The sequence below is a fragment of the Pseudorca crassidens genome, chromosome 1, assembly GCF_039906515.1.
Source record: "Pseudorca crassidens isolate mPseCra1 chromosome 1, mPseCra1.hap1, whole genome shotgun sequence".
NCBI lineage: Eukaryota > Metazoa > Chordata > Mammalia > Artiodactyla > Delphinidae > Pseudorca > Pseudorca crassidens.
This window is the reverse complement of record NC_090296.1, coordinates 185103937-185128117: the sequence shown is the minus strand read 5'-3', so window position 1 is coordinate 185128117 and position 24181 is coordinate 185103937. Positions and strand designations below refer to the sequence as shown.

At 45.2% G+C, this 24181-nt stretch overlaps 2 protein-coding genes across 18 annotated transcripts in view; one reads left to right on the top strand and one right to left on the bottom strand.

Moving 5' to 3' along the window:
• DNAJC1 (DnaJ heat shock protein family (Hsp40) member C1) overlaps nucleotides 1-2524 on the top strand; it is a 363633-nt gene extending 361109 nt beyond the window's left edge. For both annotated transcript variants that reach the window (XM_067702975.1, XM_067702972.1), the window contains one exon: nucleotides 20-2524. In XM_067702975.1, coding sequence (XP_067559076.1) covers nucleotides 20-88 — 69 coding nt within the window. In that variant the 3' untranslated portion in view covers nucleotides 89-2524. The remainder of the gene's footprint in view (nucleotides 1-19) is intronic.
• Nucleotides 2525-14768: 12244 nt separating this feature from the next.
• The window catches only part of MLLT10 (MLLT10 histone lysine methyltransferase DOT1L cofactor), a 248003-nt gene continuing 238590 nt past the window's right edge, over nucleotides 14769-24181 (bottom strand). For 12 of the 16 annotated variants that reach the window (XM_067702929.1, XM_067702947.1, XM_067702949.1 and 9 more), the window contains 6 exons: nucleotides 23272-23460; nucleotides 22591-22679; nucleotides 22094-22455; nucleotides 20944-21040; nucleotides 17100-17294; nucleotides 14769-15364 (listed from right to left, as the gene is read on the bottom strand). In XM_067702929.1, the coding sequence (XP_067559030.1) occupies nucleotides 15320-15364; nucleotides 17100-17294; nucleotides 20944-21040; nucleotides 22094-22455; nucleotides 22591-22679; nucleotides 23272-23460 (977 nt within the window). In that variant the 3' untranslated portion in view covers nucleotides 14769-15319. Of the gene's footprint in view, nucleotides 15365-16302; nucleotides 16430-17099; nucleotides 17295-18799; nucleotides 18990-20943; nucleotides 21041-22093; nucleotides 22456-22590; nucleotides 22680-23271; nucleotides 23461-24181 lie in introns of those variants that run through there. The other 4 variants (XR_010933941.1, XR_010933944.1, XM_067702942.1 and 1 more) reach the window with 4 other exon arrangements.

Here is a 24181-nt window from a genome sequence, read left to right as displayed (position 1 = left end):
TCTCTCTCTCTCTCTCCAGGAAGACTGTATCGCTAGATACAAGCTGCTGGTTGAACTGGTCCAAAAGAAAAAGCAAGCTAAAAGCTGAATCCTCTGGAAGATGATGTTTACCTTATTTTCCAAAAGGATTATTTTAAAAATCTTATGCAGAAATTTGCATTTTGTACCTCACTATTTCTATACGTCATGTGCCTTAGTAAAAAAAATTAAAAATGTAAAATAAATGTTGTGCTACGTTGTTTAAACAAATACTGTGTTAAAGGAGAAAAAATCAGATTTGGGTATTTTATAGATTATTTTCTCTCTCATCACTGCAAAGTTTAATTTCCTGGGGAACAAACTGAATAGTGCTAACAGTGAGGAAAATGGATGATTTTGAAGGAACATATGAGTGAACTAATGTGTAAGAATGAAGACTTAATGTGTTTCTTTGACCAAAGATCACACCAGCTAATGAGTAGCAGGATGCCAGTATTTGGGAGAACAAACCAGCTTTGTATTGAGCTAGCTGGCTGGGAGTAGTGTGGGGTTATCTTAACTGTATGTATATGCATATGTTACATGTATGTAGAAAAAAATAAGTCTAAATGCACAAGGACATAATAAACTCTTAAGTTTGGATGGTTTGGTAGAAGTGCATACCCAACGGATAGAATTTCCAGATAACACGTAGGCAAGGTTTTTCGGATCTGATGACACTGGGTCCCACTTTTCAATACCTGAGTTAAAAATCACTATTTTGTGCTGTTACTTTTGACTGAACCATCACCATCAGCTGAGTGCTCCTTTTTAAATCTGTCATTTGCTCAGGGCTGAGAGCGGTTTGCTGAAGTACAGATTGCCTAAACTTGAAAACCATTAAGATCACCAGAACAGTGCTTCCCTGGTGCCGCAGTGGTTGAGAATCCGCCTGCCAATGCAGGGGACACGGGTTCAAGCCCTCGTCCGGGAAGATCAGGTGCTGCAGAGCGACTAAGCCCATGAGCCACAACTACTGAGCCTGCGAGCCACAACTACTGAAGCCCACGCACCTAGAGCCCGTGCTCCACAACAAGAGAAGCCACTGCAATGAGAAGCCCACACACCGCAACGAAGAGTAGACCGCGCTCGCTGCAACTAGAGAAAGCCTGCTGCGCAGCAACGAAGACCCAACGCAGCCAAAAATAAATAAATTAAAAAAAAAAAGATCACCAGAACACATTTCAGGGAGGTGATTTGATAAAATGCTATAAAGACGTCATTTTTCTCTAAGGATTGAAATGAGGTTAGATTCCCGGAGAAGGTTTGGGTGGCAGCAGCCACACTGGCTCTGTAACCTTTCAGCCTGAGCAGGACACACGTGGCTCCAGGTAGGCCCGCCTCTGATGCTGTGGACGACCTGCCACCTCTGCGACGTCAAAAAGAGCAGTGGAGAAACTGTTCCAAGTCATTGTTTTCATGAACTGAGTCCTCGGGCAGCAGCTCCCCTGAGCCTCATCCTGGTCGGGAAGGGGAGGCAGCCGGGGAGGGAGAGGCTGCCTGGCCTGCATGTCAGGAGGCCTCTTTCTAAGAACAAACAGGAGCCGGTCACAGGCGGCACCAGAGCCAACAGCTTCTGCCCCAGAACTTTCTCCTGGAGCCAATGGGGCCATGAGGTTATTACTGTGCATTCGCTTCGGGCCAAGGCCCACTCCCCATTGGTGTGGGACGTCTCAGAGGAAGAAGCTGGTGCGTGGAGGGAATCAGGAAGGGATTGTTCTGGCTGCTTTCCAGGCCTTGGGTCCATCCTGTCTCCGAGTCCAGGGTCAGGCTTGTCACACAGCTTGGTTGTCCAGCCTGTGACATTCTGTGAGCATCCTTCCATGAAATCACCCTTTTCACTTATGGTACTTTGAATTGGGTTTCTGTTGCATGCACCCCCAAATCCCATGACCACATTTCTGGGCTTCCAGTGTGGGGAGAGACCCACAGGGGTCCAAAGATGCCTTAAGAGGTACAATTTAGGATGAAATGCCCTAATTTGCCTACCAACCTCATCTTTTGCACACTCACTAAGGAGGAGTCTTCTAGCATGGTTTTCTACTATCCCTGCCACCAGCCCCTTTCTGCGTGGCCTCCCCTATTTGGGGGACCTGGAGCTGCTGAGTTTTGTTGAAGTAGGACCAGTGGGCCGGGTGGGGCAGGGCTCAGGAGCTCAGCTGCACACAGGAGACCCGTGGGGTTCAGCTTGAGTGAGGTCACGGTCGGGAAAGCAATGGCACCTCCAAAAGGGGTTCCCGACACAGGTCTCATGGGGACCAGGCACGGCCCCCCTCTCCTTCCTGACGCCCCAGGGAAGTGCTCTCTAAACCCACCCCTCAGCCCCGCCTTGTGACCTTATCTATCTGTTCACACCTCCGAGCTGTGTGACATCAGTGCCTTGTCTTACCTCTTTGTCTCGATTCCCTATCTGGAAAAATAGGGAATAACGGTGGCTGCTGCATAGGTTGTTACGATGATAATCTGGCTTGTTGAACACAATAAATGTTCTTTTTCTATCTGACCATCCAGGCTTCCTGTTACCATCATTTTCAGCAGCTGCAGACGCAGGTAGCAGGGCTGACAGGCCACCAGCCACGCTCATTTGGTCCCTCGCGGGCGGGAATCCCTAGCCTGGGCCCCAGGAGTCCTGGGCACTGTACAGGCCCCGGTGGTCTGGGAGCCCTGCCAAAGGTATGCAAAGTCTTTATTCTTTGGGACGTGTGGTTTTCTGGAGAGAGGGTACACATCTTTCACCAGTTGCCCCAAAGGTTCCTTACCCAAAAAGGTTAACTCAGGCCTCTGCTCAAGTGTTTACACTGACTGCAGCCCACCAAGGGCCCACGTGGTACAAGGACGATCCTCAGACTTGGCCTCTGACAAAGAGGCCCAGAATTCAACCTCAGAGTCGCCACCCCACTCAGACCCTGGCAGAGGGAACGGCAGGAGGTGTCTCTTCGTGCGGGGCTTGGAAAGCGCTGGCCTGGCCCCAGCACACGCCGCCCACCTGCGCCCCCTGGCCCCACACGGCTTGGGGTGTCTGCCCCCATCTTCCCGGAGAACTGGGCCCTTTGTCCTGTAGTAATTGACACTTACTTTCTCCACTGGGGCAAAAGCTTACAGCTCAGTTCTTCACACCACCGACGGCACCAGCTTTTAAGCCCATTCACACGTTCCCTCCTGTGTCCTCACGCAGCCCCTGACTGTTCTAGCAGGTTCCCGCCAGCAGCCAGCGCTGCTTCGAGGCCAGGTGCTGTCACCCGCTGCCCAGGGCCCGGCGGGGCTGGCAGGCCTGTGCCTCACGATGCTTTGTTACTAAGAACTGAGGTTCCCAGTGGACGACCTGGTGCTTCTGTGACATTTGCTTAGGAACCACCTAGAAGTCTTGCACTCTTATCTCCCTGATTGACCCATGTGTGCTTGGCAGACGTTCCACCCCACAAGACGGGATCCGTTTTGACTGGAATATTGCCCCCGTGGGCCGAGTCTTCTCCTGGGTTCCTATCTCAGTTTTAGAATAAATCATAAGCAGCTTTCCCCAGTCCATGTTCCGGATGCCTTAAAAAGGCCTCTTGCCTCTTGGTTATGTGCCAGCCCTGCCCTCACACCAAGTCCACCCACCCCTTTTGAAAGTAGAGAACTCATCCCTTTAAAATACCAACTACCTCAGCCTTACTTCCACCTGTAGGGTAGTTGTTGTAGTTGTTAGGTTTTTTTCCTAACACTTAAACGGCACAGTTTAAGTTGTGATGTTCTATACACACACGGTGACCACAGGTCCCAAGTGGCCCAGGACAGTCCCAGTTTATACCTGTCTCCGTGCACTCAGTCTGGACTGCACGTTATATGGTCACCCGTCTGTGAGGGGCTGCTGGAGGATGGCTGGTCCCAGAGGTCCCTGGGGGGTGGGGGGGACGGACTCTGAACCACACCCCCATCCCAGATGGCTCTGAGGCATCCGCGTTCGTTTTGCTCGCCTGTGGCTGAGAAAGCACAAGGACGCAGCGACTGTGCTGACCCTGAGCCCTGGTGCCCCCAGGGGCACAGGGACCCGCCTGAGTCGGGCCCATCCCGACCGGGGGGCTCCTGCCAGCGTCAGGCAGGCTCCCCCTGCGCTCCCGCAGCTGCCCGGGCCGTGGCCCCCTTTAGCGGTTTGCCGCACAGCCTCCCCTCCCGCCGCCCCCGCCGCTCCACCTGTAGCTGGGATCACGGCGGGGCTGGCCTGGAAGCCACCCCACTGTCTTGGCAGGAGTCCCAGCCTCCTGTTTGAATAAACTGCTTGGCCCTCAGCCTTCGACTTGATTCACCAGAGAGCTAAATTAACACGCTGTAAAACTGAACGGCTGCAATTATTTTCCCCTCTGGTCTGGGGAGAAAAAGAATGGCTTCATGTAGGACAGAAAAAGGGAAACCACGTTCGCAATCGTATCCCCAGGGGGAAGCTACCAGTGTGTCCAGAGAGAGCCAGGGGCCAGCCCCGGGGCCGCCACCTGCCCTGGTGGGTGGGTGGGGGGGGGGGCAGGGCAGCCCCTCCTCCCGCTGCCCCCACTGAGCACCTGGCCTGGCTGCTCTGGGACCCTCCAGCCTCAGCAGGGACCCGCGGGTCCAGCTCCCTTCCTCACGCCCTCCGTGCCCTCCCACTTCAGGAACTGCTACACGAACGAACAAAAAGACACCGGATTCTTCTGTAGGGAAAGTTGCCTGTTCACCTCTTGCCTTCACCACCTGTCATAAGCCAGGAGCCTGAGGGTCAGTATCCCCTGGATTATTACAGGAGTTCAACTCAATTAAGCCCATCTTTGGTTAGTACAGTTTAAAATGAAATCCTACTTTTACAAAATGAAATGGACAAAGATTTGAGGGGCAATGAGGGAGTCGTCTTTTTTAATGAAGTATAGCTGACTTACAATGCTGTGTTAGTTTCTGAAGCACAGCAAAGTGATTCAGTTATACATACACACATATATATATATTCTTTTTCATATTTTTTTCCATTATGGTTTATTACAGGATATTGAATACAGTTCCTATCCTATACAGTAGGACCTTGTTATCTACTTTATATACAGTCGTTAGTAACTGTTAATCCCAAACTCCTAATTTATCCCTCCCCACCCCCTTTCCCCTTTGGTAATCAGAAGTTTGTTTTCTAGTCTGAGTCGTTTTTTAATTTTGTATGTCCTAAGTTACAAAGGAACACGAACAATCTCTGCCATGCTTTCTTTTCTGTTGTAACTCAAAAAGAAATATTTTGTAAAATTTAAGATAAAATATCAAATTGTTTATCCCAAATTATCTTGGTTCCAATCTGTCTCACAAAGGACGATGTTCCTGCAGTGACAACTAGATGCCTCCAGACGTCTGACCCAAGCTGGTCTCCTGTTTTTAAGAGGCCTGGCATAGGAAACTCCCTTGGAACTCTCCTCTGGCTAAACTAAGATCTATCCTGTTATGTTAAAACTGGAACCAAAGCATTGGATGTGGACGTTTTTGCCTGGGGCTGTGTTTCCATAACAGGAGAGAGGCTGACTCTGGCCTGGGGTGGGTGACGACGAACCCAAACTTGAACCCAAACTTGCTTTAATCCTGGGACCGGTCGGCTCCAAATACCTCTCCCCCCCCACCCCCCCGCCGCCGCTCAGCACCAGCTCCTGGCAGCAGCAAAAGCAGCTGTTTGCAGCCAGCTGAGTGGCCGGAGGGGCCACTTCCTCCCGGAGCAAAGCCTGGGGTGAGGCCAGGCCGCTTGGTACCTCCTTCCGGGTCTTGGCTTGGACATTAACTCCAAACCAGAACGAGGGCTGCAGTCATGGAGAAAGACTGTTCTGAGGGAGGAGTTAAACATGGGTCGTAAATCAGAAGAAAGTAAAGAAGCTTCCAAGGACCTAAGAAGCCCGAAGCTGTGAGAGCTGCGGGCAGGGAGGGCCGACGTTTACAAGGTCACGGGCCTGCCCACTGCGATGCTGAAGGCCACAGAGCTACCCTGGGCCCCCAGTAAAACCCAAGACCGAGCACTGACGCCTGCGGTTGAAGTGTCAAAGGCTCACATCGGGGTGAACAACAAGGCCACCTGATCCGCAGCTGGGACAGGCCAGTTCTTGAAATAGCCGCAAGGCCCACGATGGGCAGCTGCGAGGCTTCGCCCAGAGCCTGGGAAGGACGGGGGGCGTCAGGAGTGGGGTGGGGCAGAGGGCCTGGGAAGGGCAGGGAAAGCAGCCTGACGGCCCAGCAGTTTCTCACCGGAGCCCCCAGACACCCAGGGCAGGACCCCAGTCCACACTCCGCCTTCACAGGCGGCTGGAGGGAGGAGAACCACTGCACCAGGCCAAGAGTTTGCAAAGAAACTCTGCACCTTATTTTGTTCACAGACTGCCCGCACACGAAGGGTTCAGCTGCGGAAACACCTGTCCATCCTTGCTCCGGGAGGAGGGGGAGAACCAGCGAGATCGCTGCGGCAGGAGCAGCGGCGATGCCAAAAATGTAAAATCTCCTAATTAATCCGTCTGCTTGTTCAGTGAGCCAAGTGAAAAACAGCAGATGCATCAATCAGAATCTGAGGGAAACCAAATTAACTCCATCAGCAAAAAAGTGAACGTCTTGCTTCAAACTTCAGAAGGACCAGCACAGCCGGAACGCTGTGCACTCACAGCCGCCAATCGCGAGGTCCCCGCTTGGCCTGGCTGTGCAGCCCATCCTCCCTGACCCCTGCAGCTCACGCCACCCAAACCGCTCCTGGTCACGTCACTTTCTAAGCACTGGATCCAGGAGGCGTTTTCAGCGGGCGGTGTCACCTTTCAACTTTCTGCAGCCTCAAGTTTTTCGGGAATGAAGTGCGTGTAATTCAAGAAAACGGGGAGCCCTCCCGGCCCGTCCTCAGATCCCTGTACAGGCGCTTTATCTCCCACCTGCCTTCTAAACCTCAGGGTTCCCAAGGGCCAGCCTCCAGCATACCCTCCTCGCGGCTGTTGCCTGTACCGCCTGCACTGGCCTGATGGGGACCAGCCTCCCCGTGCCCTAGCCAACCATCATCCCCTCTGCTGAGGAAGCCTGGGGCCTCCCTCACGTCCAGTACCGCAGCAAGGCTGGGAAGTCTGCCCCTCTGGGCCCCCTCCCTGGGAAGCAGAGGTTAGAAGCCCTCCCACAGAACCGAGAAGCAAGACAACGCATCTCCAGCCCAAAGCCAGCGATGGAGTCTGTTCATTCCTTGCCCCTAAAGGCCTTAGCTTGGTCGAAACACCGCTGCAGTTTCCGGATCCTACTTGGGGGTCACTTCCCCCACGGGACCCAAACATGCCTGTCTTCCCCACCCTCCATTTGATCTCATCTGAACCTTCAAACCAGTTCATTTCAGTTTGTCTGTTCCCCAGTTCTGCATGTGTGCCCAAAGCAGCCAGAGGTCTGGGGGTCAGAGTGGCCACAGCTGCAAGGATGTCACAGCACCACCCGGTCTCTGCCCCTGAGGACAGACTCACCAAGCCTGAACTGTGACCAAAGGCAGCTCACAGTTCACTGAAGTCTTTACTGAATTTACGGGATTGTAAACATTCAGTGATGGGTATGAAAGAGACATTTCCTTTGTTGCCAATACCAAGGTGAGGGGTGGGACTATAAGTGGAACAACAGTTGGCGTGAATTCTTCACAAGGTAAAATTATCTGAAAAAATCTAAAGGCTTCCCAATGTTTACAAAAGTTCACAACTATTTCATTTGGAAAGGCCTACTGTGATGTATACCAAAAGTGGTTTTCATCAGTGTGTGTTTTGTTTCCAGTAAGTGAAGTTTAAGATTAATGGTATGTATCTCACTGAGAGTTGTCAAATTCGAAACAAAAGTCCATCCCCTTCCTTTTTTTTTTTTTTTTTGCGGTACGCAGGCCTCTCACTGTTGTGGCCCCTCCCGTTGCGGAGCACAGGCTCCGGACGCGCAGGCTCAGCGGCCATGGCTCACGGGCCCAGCCGCTCGGCGGCATGTGGGATCTTCCCAGACCGGGGCACGAACCCGTGTCCCCTGCATCGGCAGGCGGACTCTCAACCACTGCGCCACCAGGGAAGCCCCATCCCCTACTTTTAAAAGCAAAGCTACATTCTGTCGTGAGGCACCTTTTGCCTACAATGCCAGGGCCTCTGCTGTCTTGGGGAGTGTCCAGGGGCAGTGGTCATTCTGTCCTCTGCTTGGTTGATGGAGTGCTTAAGAAAGCCACCTGGCGACCTGCGTTCTCAGCCCTCCCGCCCGGCACCTGCTCTTGACCCTATGACCCAGCACACTCCCACAGCACTTCTGCAAAGAAGTCCAGACGGGAACCAGCCCATGGCATCCCGAGTCACATGCTGAGCAGCCCTGCCCGAGGCTCTGTGCTGGGCAACGAGCAGTACCTGCTCAGAAACGTCTCTGAGCAAAACCCAACAGGGAAGCAGGAAGCAGCAGCCCAGGCGCATTTCATGCGGTGGGGGGACGGGGCTGCCCAGCACCTCCGGAGAGTTCCAACAGCGGCTTAAGCCTGTGGAGCCACACCAAGACACAGGCACAAGCCAAGAGCCCAGACGAGTGTCACGTGGTTAAGAACTGAAAAGGCGCACGGCCGGCTAACGTTCTGTGGAGGGCTGGGAGAGTGAAGACTGGGGCGGCGGCTAACAGGGACGAGGCACCGGCCCTCTGGAGGAAGGCGAGTCCTCAGACCTGCGGGAGACAAGACTCTGCAGAATCAGATCATCATTTTTCTATTCGTGTATCAAAAAGGAAGTCTTCCCAGGAACCTAAAATGCGCTCCTTAGTAAAGTTAAAAGCCTAAACCAGTTTTCCTTGTTTATTCAACTCTTAATTAAGAGGACCCAGTTACACAGATGAGGTATATTCTGGTTCAATTAAGTCTGAACCTTTGCAAGGCCCACAGGTGATCCTGATGCACACTGAGAGCCGGGAACCACCTGGGTTTCTCTTTGATTTAAATGCCTCTGGTTAAAGCTAACTGTGTAAAACAAGAATTTACTCTTTACCAAGTATGAATACAGCTTTACTGATGTGCTGTAATTCTCATCGGGAATTTACCTTCCTTTCATCTTCACTGCGATTATTTCCTTCCTCTTTCCGCTGCGGCAGTTTGCAGGGCTCTCTCTGTCTCACCTAATGATGTCTAAGAGTCAGACACAAGGTGGTGTGTTCGGCCGCTGCGCAGCGTCTACTCCCGAGCGAGCTTAAACAACCTCAAGATGGAACCACCCTGCTGCCGAAGCACAAAGCGCCCAGAGGCTCCTGGAGCGAATCGTCGCGAGGCACCAACGGCCTCAGGAGCGTCATCTTCTCCAAACAAGAACGGATGTCACCAAGCTGGTGATAGATACAGGTCCTTCCTGACCTCACTGCCCTCACAAGAACAACGAACAACTGTTCATGGACAACACACCCCTCAGAAAATCCTAGACTACGGGCGTGAGGCTGGAGCACCGCCAGCACCACAGAGACCACGACGCACCTCACCTGGCAGTCAGAGGAGCCGCCCCAGGCCCGCCCAGCACCGCCCAGCAGGGCCCCTGAGCCCACCGCTTCTCCGACGGACGTCTAGCGCCCTCGCCCCAGCACTGTGGGCTGCTTCACGGGAGCCCCTACTGCAGCCACCCCGCCGCGTCACCGGGGGAGCTGCGCGGCTCGACCCCTGGGCATCTGTGGTGGAGAAGACCGTGGGGCTTCCGACAACCGGCACTCGGCCGACCGAGCTCCTACCTGCTAAGCCCAGGCGGCGGTTCCTGCCAGCGGCTCTGCCCGGCTGCGGCAGCACGTCCGACCAGGTAGCCCGGCAGGGCGCAGGGTGTGGGCCTGTGGGCCCGGAGCCGGCTTTTGCCCCCGCACGGGCGGCAGTTTACTCGGAGCCCCGCCCACCGGAGAGGCAGCTGGGACGCGGGCACGAGGGCGCCGAGGGCGCCGAACGGCCGCTCTCACAGCCCCGCCCACCGCCGAGTGGAGCTCTGCGGGCCCCCTGCCCAGGAAGGCGGCCGCAACGCCGGCAGAGCCGCACCGCCCACCCCGGCTGGAGCCCTGGAGCCGAGTCCCAGCAGGGGCAGAGCTCTGACGAGCAGATCCAGCGGCCCTGTTCAGCCAGGAAACTTGAGACACCGGTCGGCTTGAGTCGAGACCACGAAGCGCCTTACCTGTCTTGGAGCCAGTTCTCCCACTCCACCTGGGCAGGGGAACTAATTTGTAGCCCCACCCACTGCTGAATACAGCTGCCCGCCCTCTCACCCAGGAAGCCTGACCAGAGCACACAGCAAGCTGTGTAGCCCATCCGAGAGCCGTGCTTACAGTGGCACTTAAACAGTGCACAGCCTGTGCTTCCCTGTCCGCAGAGCAACACCGGCGGCCCTGTCTGACCAGGGAATTCAGCGCATAGTTTAGCCTGATTAGGGTCCCCAAACAATGCTGCCCAGCCAGGGAGGGAAGCTAACTCAGAGCCCTGCTTAATACTGGGTAGAGTACCCCGTCCCGACAGTCTGATGAGCCTGACCAGAGACCCCAGGCAACAGCAAAGCCCACCCTACAGCCTTACTAGGGCAGGGAAACAAGCCAGCTTTCCTATCCAAGTGCTCTCAGCAGCACCACCACCCCTGCCCCCCACCTCAGGGTTCTGGGCAGTGGCCTTGCCCCAAAGTAGACCCTGATATAGCAGCGCCCCCCCCCCAGCCCACAAACATTACCAGCAGACACATCCAGAAACCCCAACAGGGCTGACTGGTGATAAACTGTCTCTGCCAAAATGAACCTGTAAAATCTGAAAGAGGAGCCCACTTACTCAAATGCTCAGATACCAACATAAGGAATCAAGGATCACAAAAATTCAGGTAAGCATGACACCACCAAAGTAGACTAGTAACTGATGCTAAAGAAATGGAGATCTATGAACTATCAGACAAAGAATTCAGAATAATCCTCTTGAACTTTAGTGAACTACAAGGACACACAGCTAAACGAAATTAGGAAAACAATATGTGAACAAAATGAGAAGTTGAACAAAGAAACAGAAACCATTAAAAGCAAACAAAAATCCTAGAGCTGAAAAATACAATGACTGAACTGAAGCATTCAACAGAGAGCTTCAAAATCAGACGACCATGCAGGAGAAACAATCAATGACCTAGAAGACAGGACATGTGAAATTACCCAGTCAGAGGAGCAAAAGGAAAAAAAAAGTGAAGAAAGCCTTATGGGGCACAATCAAAAGAACCAATATCTGCATTATGGGAATTTCAGGAGAAGAGAAAGGGAAAGGGACAGAAAGTATGTTCAAAGCAATAATGTGGAAAAGCTTCCCAAACTTGGGGAGAGAAAATAACAGATCCATGAGGCCCAGTAGACCCCAAACAGGTTGAGCCTAAATAGGGCTACACTGAAACACATTAAAAATATCAAAAGTCAAAGACAAATAATTTTGAAAGCAACAAGAGACAAGAGAGAAGTTACATACAAGGGAAACCCCATAAGACTATCAGCAGATTTCTCAAAAGAAACTTCAGGCCAGGAGAGATGGGATGATACATTCAAAATATTGAAAGTAAAAAACTGTCAACCAAGAAGCCTGTATCAGGCAAAACTGTCCTTCAGAAATGAAGGAGGGATAAAGATTTTCCTGAACAAGCAGAAGCTGAGGGAGCTCATCACCAGGAGACCTGCTTTACAAGAAATCCTAAAGGGAGTTGAGTGGAAGTAAAAGGATGCTAATTAACATTATACAATATAAGAAGGTACCATAAAATTCAATGATAATGGTAAATATACATTCAAAATTAGATTCTGTAATATGGTAATGGTGGTGCATAATTCACTTACAACTCTAAAAGTTAAAAAACAAACAGTAAAAGGAATCATAACTATAAAAATCTGTTATTGGATACACAATATGAAAAATATGTAAACTGTAATATCAGTAACATAAAATGTGAGGGGAAGAGAAGTAAAAGTATGAAGCTTAGGACAGCTATCTAAGTTAAGTTGTTGTCATTTTAAAATAGGGTGTGTTATAATTTTAAGGTATTTTATGTAAGACTCATGTACCCACATGGGGAAAATCTGTAGTAATTACACAAAAAGAACATGATAGAGAAGTCAAAGCATACTGGTACCCAAAGACATCAAAACACAGAAAGACAGCAGGATAAGGAACAAGGAACAATGGGTCTACAAAACAGCCAGAAAACAATGAACAAAATGGCAACAGCAAGTCCATACCTGTCAATAATTGCTTTAAACAAAAATAGATTAAATTCTCCAATAAAAATAAAAAGAATGACGGAATGGATAAAAACACAATTTCCAACAACATGCTGCTGCCTACAAGAGACTTGCTTTAGCCTTTAAGCCAATTAACTGAGAGTGAAGTGACAGAAAAAGACATCTCAAGCAAAACTAACCAAAAAGAAGCAGGGAGAGGTAGCTATACTTACATATATCAGACAAAATAGACTGTAAACTAAAAATGATAAAAAGAGACAAAGAAGGTCATTATATAATGATAAAGGGGTCAAACCATCAAGAAGATATAACAACAAACTGAAAAAGACAACCTATAGAATGGGAAAAAATATTTGCAAATCATGTATCTGATAAGGGATTAATATCCAAAATACATAAAGAACTCCGACAACTCAACAGAAAAAAATAAACCAAATAATCCAATTTTAAAATGGGCAAAGGACCTCAACAGACATTTTCCAAAGAAGACATACAGATGGCCAACAGATACATGAAAAGTCCCTTGAAAAGTTCAACATCACTAATCATCAGGGAAATGCATATCAAAACCACAATGAGATATCACCTCATGCCTGTTAGAATGGCTATTATCAAACTACCATCTGATCCAGCAACCTCACTTCTGGGAACATATCCAAAGGAAACAAAACCACTTATGTTGAAGAGATATCTATACCCCTATATGTTCATAGCAGCATTACTCACAATAGCCAAGATATGGAAATAACCTAAATGTCCACTGATGGATGAAGTTGTGGTATATGAGTCTGTACGTATTTGTGTGTGTATATATATGTATGTGTCAATACACACACACATATACATACATACATATGATGTATGATGGAATATTATTCAGCCATAAAAAAGGAAGGAAACCCTGCTATTGTGACAACATGGATGGACCTTGAAGGCACTGTGCTAAGTGAATTAAGTCAAACAGAGAAAGACAAATACTGTATGATCTCATATGTAGAATCTTATTAAAAGAACAAAATTTAACTCATAGAAAAGAGGTGGGGGTTGAGGGAGAGGGAACTGGACAAAGGTGGTCAAACAGTTCAGATTTCCAGTTATAAGATAAGTAAGTACTAGGACTGTAAAAGTACAACACGATTACTGTCGTGAAGTCTGCTGTACATGATATACAGGAAAGTGGTTAAAGAGAGTAAATTCTAAGAGTTCTCATCACAAGGAAAACACTCTTTTTGTCATTCTCTTTTTTTAGTATCTGTATGAGATGATGGATGTTAACTACACTTATTGTGGTAATCATTTCACAATATATGTAAGTCAAATTATTATGCTATCCACCTTAAACTTATACTGTGCTGTATGTCAAGTATATCTTAATAAAACTGGATAAAAAGCAGAGTTATAAACATTATTAAATTTTATTAACAAAAACTTTGTACATTTTAATACATGTGGAATTTTACATCTAAGTAAAATAACAACACGTTCAAAATTTACCATTTATACAAATTGTTACAGAATAACAACCAGTGGGTTAAATAAGTAAAATAAACCACACCGATTTTTTTAAATTATCTACAAAAGATTTGACTTTCTTTAAAATTCCCCTGAACATATAAAAATAAATTAATTTTACTTTTCAATTAAATCTACCAATTAGAAATATTACAAATCAAAATATCAATGTTATCTTATGAATTTTTCACAATACAAAACAGATTCACAAAACCTTATTTACAGAAATGAGGTAAGAACTGTGCAATGTTTATTAACCAAGAGACATATTGCAGAATTAACATGTTCTTCCAGCTAAGTACACAGTGGAGGTCTAATTACAGCTGGGTCTTTTCCACTAATAATTCACACATTTAAGAATAGTTCAATGATTACATCCCCAATTGTTTAATTTATACTCTGCTATACTGTCATACCAGGAGTGGGGATACCCAACATGGAAGGGCTGTAATACAGATTTCACCTGTTTCAGGAACTGCAGTGGTGGGTTTTTTGTCTTGTTTTGTTTGTTTCAAATCATTGTCAATAATGGGAAGTTGTCTAACTTAAGAAAAAAAGAAAATTCTTACCAAATCCACTCATTTTTCTTGTGACTCATTAGTGGATAAATACCCAGGTAATAGTTTTGCCTGAGCTAGCTACAGTGGCATAGAAAGTTCTTAATAAAGGCAGAACCATGGGGAAGGCTGCTGGTGCAACGCCGACTGTCCCTACTACTCCCAAGGACTGAAAGCGCAGGCTCAGCTGTCCAGAGCCACTTCAGCACAAGGCAGGTCCTAACAGGCACTTGATTCAGGCCAAACCCTACCAGCAGTTTCAGAGTGGCCCCTCTTTCACTTTGAATTGAGCTGGTTCCCTCAGCAGCCTTAGAAATCACTGAACTCAAGCTTTCTTTAAAATATGAGTAGGTCTTAACACTAAAGAAAAAGCATTTAGCAAAAGAAAATTACCTTTAGCAGAAGCAGACATTTACCATTCTAACTTGATTACCAAAATTGGCCAAATCCCATTAGAAAGGAAATTTTCGTAATAAAGATTGCCAACTCCAAGTGGATGACCTATTTATTTGTAATATTTAACCAATAAAACTCCAATAGAAGAAATTAGACAGTTCCTTGAAATTTGTTTTGACTCACAGAGCAAGCATACTGTAACCCAAACAAAAGATCATATTTCACGTTCCAACTTTTACATTAAAATCAAATGGTTTAAAAATGGAACAAGTCTTTAGTTTTGCTATTCATCTCGCCAATTCATAACAAAATTAGTTGTACACCAACTATATTAAATTCCTCTTAGGCTGATAAATTCATTGCATGTAAATTACTTCAATGACAAAAGTTAGCTATTAAATTTTCTTTCAAAATTCAAAAAATGTGGGTGAGGGGTGGGGGATATGGGAATTCCATTTCAGTGCAACAAAGCAACAAGAAAAATCAATCAAAGCCTTACAAGAATGCTCTTGGGGCAATTAATCCTTTGTCGTGCAGCTGGTTTCTTGTTGCATTTCTTCATACGTGTAGTAAGGGGACTGCAACAGCAGCCAGATGAAGTGCTAGAATAGCAGGATAGTCCATTTCTAGATGTTTCTCAAGTGTCAACTTTTTTCTTGAGCAACAGGCCCAGTTTTATCACTAAGTCTCTGCAGTTAAAACAAACAAAATAAGATGCATTAGCTAAATGAATTTTTGGCCCCCACTTAAGATAATATCCTCTTACTTGAAATTTTAACTGAGATAAAAGGTCATATATACGGTTATTCCTTTTTTTCTAAAAGTCAGCATGGCTACTTTTCAGCATAACATAAAGACATGAATTTACTGCTAAACATTCAGTTGCTTTATACTAAATTCAGCAGTATACAAAGACAGAAGTGCCCCTCTGAGGGAGGATTCATAAGGAATGAATGTAGAAACCATCCCCCCAGACTGACTTTTCCACAGAAGCAGTAACACAGTAGTGTGGAAAATCAACTAACAAAGTCTTGGGTTCTGATCCCACATGTGCTATGTGTCCTTTGAGCTTTAACCTCTTTGAATCTCCCTATTTAAAAAATGGGGTTACAGCCTATTAATATTTTAAAGACTGGAACCACGTATACTATTGTATCTAACAAAGATGCCTGCCACATAGCAGGATACTCATAAATATTATTTCCCAGCCTTGCTTTTCTACATTAATTAATATTGTTTATTTTATAGTGTTTATTTACTATTGTGATTTTCCATTAAAAATACATTTCATACTGTATAATTTTTTTAACACAAGAAAAAACTTAGGAAAAAACGGTTAAAAAAAATTCTAAATTAATACAGAATCAATGAAATTTTCCATGTCTGCAAAACTAGGTTTGTGATAATGACAGTATTCACAGTCAGGAAGTCAGAGGAACAGTGGGGCAAACAAAAAGCATTGAAGAGTTAATGAAAACCAATAATTCTATATTTTGAGCCAATTCTTGTTACTAAATACAAACTAAAGTTTCTGAAAACTAAAAGCACAGTAAAGAGCAAACTTTCAAAGTAATGGGAAAGAGCAAACATTGTGACTTTTAACACCATTTTTTGCCAAGTCTCCCACCTCATTCTTTCCCTTCTTCCTTTTCCTGATGTCCAGTCTCCATTCTATATCCCAATATCCTTCCTCTAACAGGGTTCTGCCCTGAACTGGAATTTAGGGGAAACATTTATACTCCAGTAAAGTAGACCTGATTGAAGGGGAGAATTAATAGAAAGAAACAGCCTTAAAATGTGTGCTACTATATGTATAGTATACTGTTCCTGCACCCATTTTTATTTATCTTAACTTGTACATTGAAAGGGTAAGATGCTATCACTTACATGAGATTAATAAAGAATTTAAATTTCATTACAAATGTGATGATTTACTTTCTATCAGGTAGAATAACTGGATTGCCCTAAAGTTTATATATTAATTTTATTATAAATATAATTCAATTTTAGCATGTCTGAGCAAAATAATAAAAATATTCCTAAATTATCTAGACTATTTCTATAATTAAACAAATTAGTTAAACAAAGATTCTCAAAACACCAACTACTATCTTCTGATTGGACTGTCCAATACCACTTACCATACCATACTAAAACACATTTTCATTTTGAAATTATAAAACAGTCTTCCAACCTTACATGCAAATTCAAAATGATATACTTAGAGGATATATAAATTGGCTTAGGTCCTTTGTGTTTACAATATCCAGGTGCTGAAACAACTGGTTTTAAGAAGAAATTATCAGGGGGATAATATATTTTAAGGGGGGTGGGGAGGAAGAGAGGGGCTGGACAGTCATCTCTGATTAATCAATAAAATTCGTTTTGGTATTTCACTAGCTGTAACAAAGCACAGACACTTACTGTTACCTTCTGACTTGCATTATCGCCATGGATGGTGAGGAACGGGTTGGTGGTGGCTGGATGAAGCGGAGGCGCCTGCGTGCCTGCGAGCAGGTTGTTGATGGGCATCTGCGTGGGTGCCGGGATCTGCAGCTGCTGGAGATCAGGCTGGTGGTGCTGCTGCACCAGCTGATACAGAAGGGCCTGGTGCTGCTCCTTAGGTAAGAACATGCAGGAGAGGGTGAGTCCCAGTGCAGACCCGGCCGTCAGGACAGCCTGCTTTCTCTCTTCTTTGCTCTGATGTTAGGTATTTAAATGACAGCAAAGTCATACTACTAAGAAAGACAACAAGAGTCTCACCTGGAAGAACACACTGCACTAGATAATAACCATCTACTGTAAAATGTCAATATCATCAGGGAATGGCCTTATTTTCAAAATGGGGCCAACAAACGTAGGAGACCCCTATTCATATGCGGTTGCCCATGATAATCAAGGAGCATGGCAACTTAGAGCAGCCATGTGACCTGCATTTGGCTTTAAAATGCACTGCATGGTGAAATCCCTCCCATAATTCTGGGTACTTAAAATAACTTTTAAAGTTCTCATTCATGCCAACAGAAAGAGTGCTTTCTTGATGCGGTTATGAGACCATGCCTTCCAGTGAGCACCCCTGAGCGCGTACTATGATGTGCCAGGCACTGTTCTGGGGTGAAGAAATGTTAGGAAATGAGTACTGCCCAGGGTCGGGGGGAACAGGAGTGTAAGAGAGAGGACAGCAGGGGCGGGGGTCAGGGTGGTTCTCACTTGGACACAGACACGAGGAGATGAGGGAATTCTCTATGTGGATATGGGGGGGCAGGGGTGGGTGGGTTCCAGGCAGAGAGAGTGCTAGCCAGTGCCGAGGGGCCCTGTGGCACACCCAGCATGACCCAGGATGAGCAAGGAGACCGCGCCGGAGTGCAGTGAGCAGGAAGGAGGCCAGAGAAGGATGAGGGCCTGGAGTGTTGGCCGAGAGAGCTCTGGTTTTTCTCAAAGTAATGCGGGAAGGCAAAGGAAGGTTTTGAACAGAGGAGCGACACAACCTGACCCAGGATTCTTGATGGATTCAATGTGAGGTGTCAGAAAAAGAGAGGGGTGAAGGAATAACTGCTTGAGCAGCTGGAAGGATGGAGGTGCATCAGCTGAGGTGGGGCAGCCATGTGGAAGGTCAGCAGTTCTGTTTGGACACATTAATTATGCCTGCACCATCTATTAAGAGAGCCAAGTGGTGGCAACTAAGTAAGCAGTGGATATGGGAGCTTGAAATTCCAGAGAGCGGCCCGGGCTGGAGACGTTGGTATCAGCACAGACAGTATTTAAAGCTTTGCGGCTGGAGGAGATCCTGAATTCTAGGATGCTCTGAAATGAGTGGGGCTGAGGAGAAGAGGAGGACCCAGAAAAGGAAGCTAAAAAGGAAGAACCAGTTAGGTAGGAAGAAAACCAAGATAATGTGGTATCTTGGGAGCTAAGGGAAGAAAATGTTTCCAGTGGGCAGAAGCCGTTACCAGGTCAGGGAAGAGGCCAGGCAGAAATGGACAGGGCTGAGCATGGGGCAGCAGCTGGTGGGGAGGAGGGTCAGGAGGAGGTCGAGCAAGAGTTTTCCTTAAGGTGGGAGGAGGGAGGTGCCTCACAGCACCACTCCTGACTATGTGAAGTTTGATGCTTGTAAATAAACAAACCTCATGCCACAACCTTGGCTGCAAAGGAAACGTCAAGTCTAATCCACTCAGTCTTCCTGGTCTCTGGGTAATAATTTGTGCTAAAAATTCCTTGATCAACCACGTTCCAGAAACGAGACACCTGTATGTGCTGTTCTTAGAGTAAAATCTTGATTAACAGGAAGAAGCCCAAATACACTGAATTCCAGAACTTCATATTAAGATGAGGCAAGAGATAAGAAAACAAGATTACATTTTAGTGTAAGCGTTTAAGAATTTATATAGACTCTATCCTTATACCACTGTTAAGAACAGTGACAGTGACAATGTTCCAGAATTGTAAAACAGACATTTTCAATACATTTTTGACTAAAGCAAGAAAGTAGGTAGATGTATTTTAGAAAGAAGTTACAAACAAAGGCTGAAACCCCAAAGTTAATTAAATGGGTGTTCTCCTAGCAGTGAGGTGTGCTAGACACACCCTCCCACATCTGCCTTAGTTCTCTCCCCACCTCCAAGATATGTTCCACACCTTCCTTCTCTCCTCTAACTACAATATCCCTATCCCCCTCAGCTGATGACTTTACTTATAATTCCCATTTAAAAACTACAAACATTAGAAGTGGGTTTCCTCAACCTCCTGTCATAAAACCCACCGACAGCCTCTCTGCCTCCCTCTTATCACAGGGGAAGCTGCTCTCTGCTGAAGAGCTCTGCTGCCCTGGCGTTATCCCTCCTCTCTCTACACCAGAAAATTCCCCATCAACATACACATACGCTGTCATTTTCAAAATGAATAGAAACTACCCCCCTTAGACCACGTCTTTCTAATGCTAGCTGCCGATTCATTTCTCTGCTCTTTACGGTAAAATATCTTGAGTTGCCTGTACCCCATCTTCGCTTCCTCTCCTATTTTCTTCCCAACCACTCAGTGAAGCTTTTCACTTCTCAGCAAAACCACGTTCTCAAAAAGCTCCAGACACCCAAATCCAATGGGCAGTTCTTACTTGTCTCACCAGAAGCATTCTACGCAGCTGAGTCCTCCCTTTCTTGAAATGTTTCTTCACACGGAACTAGGCCACCACTCTCTGTGCTAACTCACTGGCCACTTTTTCCCTAGACCCTTGACTAGATTACTCTTCTCCTCCAGGGTGCCCAGGGCTCAGTCCTGAGACATTAGATTTCATTCCCTACTGACTTCAGAGAATCCCGCGAATCTAAACATCACTGTATGTCATGTCACTATTGTGTTCAAAGCCCTGCAATTACAGGACTTCCTTGGCAGTCCAGTGGTTAAGACTTCGAGCTTCCACTGCGGGGGGGCGCGGGTTCGATCCCTGGTCAGGGAACTAAGATCCTGCATGCCATGCTACGCGGCCAAAATCACAAACAAACAAAAGCCCTACAATTAATTCTTTAAAATTCTGAAAGGAAAAATGAGGATATACGAAAAAAGAGTTTTTTAACTGGGATAATTATTAAAGCTAGGCAATCAGTATACCATACTCTCTACTTCTTATACACCTGAATGTTTATTTCCACAAAGAAAGGTTTTTTTAAAAAAAATCACCAATGGCTTTCCATCACACTTAAGGTAAATCTAAATTCCATGCCATGGAGAGCCAAACAAGGCAGCCCACAACCTTGCAGCCCACGCTCACCCGTCTGACTGCTCTCCTCCACACCAGCCCAGTCACACAGCACACAGGCCCTGGTCCCTCCACCTTGAGTGCATGTTCTCTTCCACACCCCCCCATGTCAGAAAGTCATGCTCCTTCAACTTTTATTCAGGTGTGTGCTCAAAAGTCACCTACTCAGAGGCTGGACCATCCTATCTAAGATAGCTCTCATCCGACTGTTATCTACCACCTTATCCTGCTGCGTTTTCCTTCCCAGTACTCATCACTACCAAAAGGTGTGTATGTATTTATCGTCCATCGCCCCTATCAGAATGAAGCTCCATGGAAATACAGAGTCTACCAGAGCTGCATAGACCACGTTCTAGTATCTGTCGATGAATCAATATAATGTAACTGCAGGTATCACAGACTACAGCACAATGTCATTTCACAAAGTGGGCAATCTATACCTATGCTGAATAGTTATTATAGCTTGGATCACTTGCTCCTAATAAAGATCAAGTATTATCAAAAGGAAGAACTTACTGGTGTGAGCTGTTGAGAATTTAACAACTGCTGGAATTGCTGTTGATGAAGAAATATTTGTCTTTGCTGGTCAGAAAGTAATCCGAGTCCTGAGGCACTGAAAAACGATGAAAATTCTTACTTTCTACCGTACACCTTTTAATGTTTTTTTTTAATGTAAAATGAACAATTGTTTCAATTTGATGTTTAATAACTTAACAACTTTCTAACCATAACACTTTCTGAAAACAATGATGCACAAATTTCTTTTATCTCTCTTTCTCTCTCTCTCTGCACATATACAGGTAAACAAGAATTCACATTGTCAGTAAATGTTTTGTTTCCCTTTATACTGTAAACCAAGCAGGCACTCAGTTGTTTTATGGAATAAAAATTTACATGTGTTTATAACATGAACATGTAATACTTTATTTTTAATCATTCAAGGATAATTTAACCCACACTAAGTGACACATATTTAAAACAAAGAAAGAATCCAAACATACTACTAATTGATTTGACCTAAACTTTTTTTACATTCCCAATGGTCGGTAAAATTAAGCACCAATGAAAAGAGAGCCAGAAGAAACAGTTTACTACTATCCATTGCAAATCCATTTAAAATGACTTATTCCTCAAAAGTATGTGCAATAACAACATGGCTTTGCCATTCAAATGAAATTCCTCTACAGTGAAACAGTGAGTCTCACTCCCTGGAAATTCAAGATAAATATTTGACCTTCATATTATATCAAAATCTTTGACAACAAAGCTAACAAAATTACACAGCTGAATTTTAAGAAACCAACATTCCTATGTGATCTTCATTATAATATTACTTTTCTTCAGGATTTATGACACATGAAGGCAATATACACGGGGATAAGAAAAATTAGCATTTAAAACACACATCACAGATCAAAACTGAAATTTTCAGTATAGAATATACCTAATGCTTTGTTACGAAAGGTGATTTAATTTTGTTTTAACCTGAATTACTTAAGTGTCAAAAATAAATGGCTCTTGGTATAATATATTAAGTTTGGTGGGTTTTAATTTCTTAGAGTACATCTAACAAGGAGCACATTTAAAAATCCCAATCTAAAGTATGGACAGCACTGGTACCACGTTGCACTAAAAAACCCAAAAGGTATTTAAGTAAGTTTCTTACCTGTTAGTCAGTGTAGTTGGCATTGGATGTGCTGCATTAGGTGGTACAGTTGTGTGGGTGAGGGGGGTAGGGTTCTGGGATATTGTGACAGGGGTCTGAATAACCCCATTTAAAGCTCCTACAATGCCATTAATTGCCAGTTGGTTACCTGGCAAAGCTCCAATTATTCCACCCACTCCAGGCACGGCAGGAATGGTGGATGTTACAGTCTGCATTCCACTAGCCAGTGCCCCCACTGTCACACCATTGACCTGCTGAACTCCACTAAGGCCTGAGCCCTGCTGAGCTGGACTCTGCCCAGCAGGAGGTGGAGTAGAAAGAGCCGATGAGCTGCTGGTGCTTTGTCCACTGGAGGTTAAGTCCTAACGTAAGAAAGAATAGAAACTAAGTTGTAAACAACACAGCAAAACTGTTTAAAATAATTTTAAACCATCTAATGGGATATACTACTGTTCATAAGTGAAACACACAAATGAAACTAACCACACCCAAATTACCTGATTTAATACAGGAAGAGAATTATCAGGTAGAAAGCTGTTTCCTAGATGAGGGCTCTTACTGCTGTTCAAGGAATCAGTAGTAGGAGCTAGATTAAAAAAGACGAAGAAAAAGAAACCTATTTACCTGTTAAATTACATTATGTGTAAGATTAAAGGCTTGTCTAAAAAAGCTTACCCTGAAGCCCGCATTAAAAACACTTAAATATTAAGCCTTGTTATTCTTAAGACCAATTTGAATGAAAAAAATCTTTATCTATACTGAATATCATGGCTTTAAATCAATAAAGAGATCATTACATATTTAAATTTTACCATTAAATTCTGTACTAAAGAAGTTAGAGCAAATTCAAATTGAACACTGAACAGGATTCTTTTTTTTTGAATTTTTGAATTTTATTTTTTTATACAGCAGTTTCTTATTAGTTATCTATTTTATACATATTAGTGTATATACGTCAATCCCAATCTCCCAATTCATCCCCCCACCACCACTTTCCCCCTTGGTGTCCATACGTTTGTTCTCTACATGAACAGGATTCTTTATGCTCATAGAAAATAATTTATCATTCCTTTTCTACATCTGCATATAACTGGTGACCAGTTATTATTCAGTTATTATGAAAAAGATAATGGAAGTCCATCCTACTTTCTTTAGATCCACAATAAATTCATACTTACCATTCTGTGCTGAAAATGCATGCATTTGATGAGATGGGCTGGGATTTGTTGTTATTGTTGGAAAAGGCACTGAGAGCTGTGCATTCAATAATTGAAGGCGTTCCTTTTTGGCAGTCAAGTTTTTAATCTGTTCCTCTAATCTTCGATTTTCTACTTGAAGTTGGTGTAATGACTTCAGCATTCCTAAAACTAGCAGACATTTGAATGGTTTTTAATAAAGAATTTCATACACAGGACTAGGTATTTTATGGACTTGTGTCAATAACTTTAGAAATAAATTAAAATAGAAAAGTAGAAATTCTATAAAGCATTTCTAAGTGACTAGGTTCTATTCCTAAATTTATATGTAGATATAAATATACCATAATATATTTGTACCTATGTAAGCATAAAGAGATACTGTTCCTAGATATACCATGTGGAAACTTTGTCGCCACATACCAAAAAAACCCAACCTAGTTCAGGTAATTTCCATTCTCAAAGAAAAATCATGAGGAACACTTTATTTTCATCAAAATAAAAACCTAATTAAAAATTCAAGGTGCTCGCCATGATTTTTCATTAAAATCATATTTCAAAGGGCAAAGAATCACACCAATATCCTTTGCCACAAATAAAGAGCACAAGTATTTGTTTGTTGCTTGGTTGAGTTAAGCAAGCCACCTGACACAGGACTAGGAAGCCCAGCCGCTAGGCCTGTGGATCCACACTCGCCCAGCAGAGAGCAGTGTGTGTGCACCGCAGTCCCTCTCCCGGCTCCATGGGAAGGCACGTCATCTGCATACAGGCTCAGCTTCTGTCCTGCCTTACCACCTCAAATACCGTTTCCGTTCCTGCCACAGCTCTCAGACCTCTCGACACAGCAGAGAGAGAGGCCTGTGTGATGCTGCAGTGAATGACACTTTAAAAG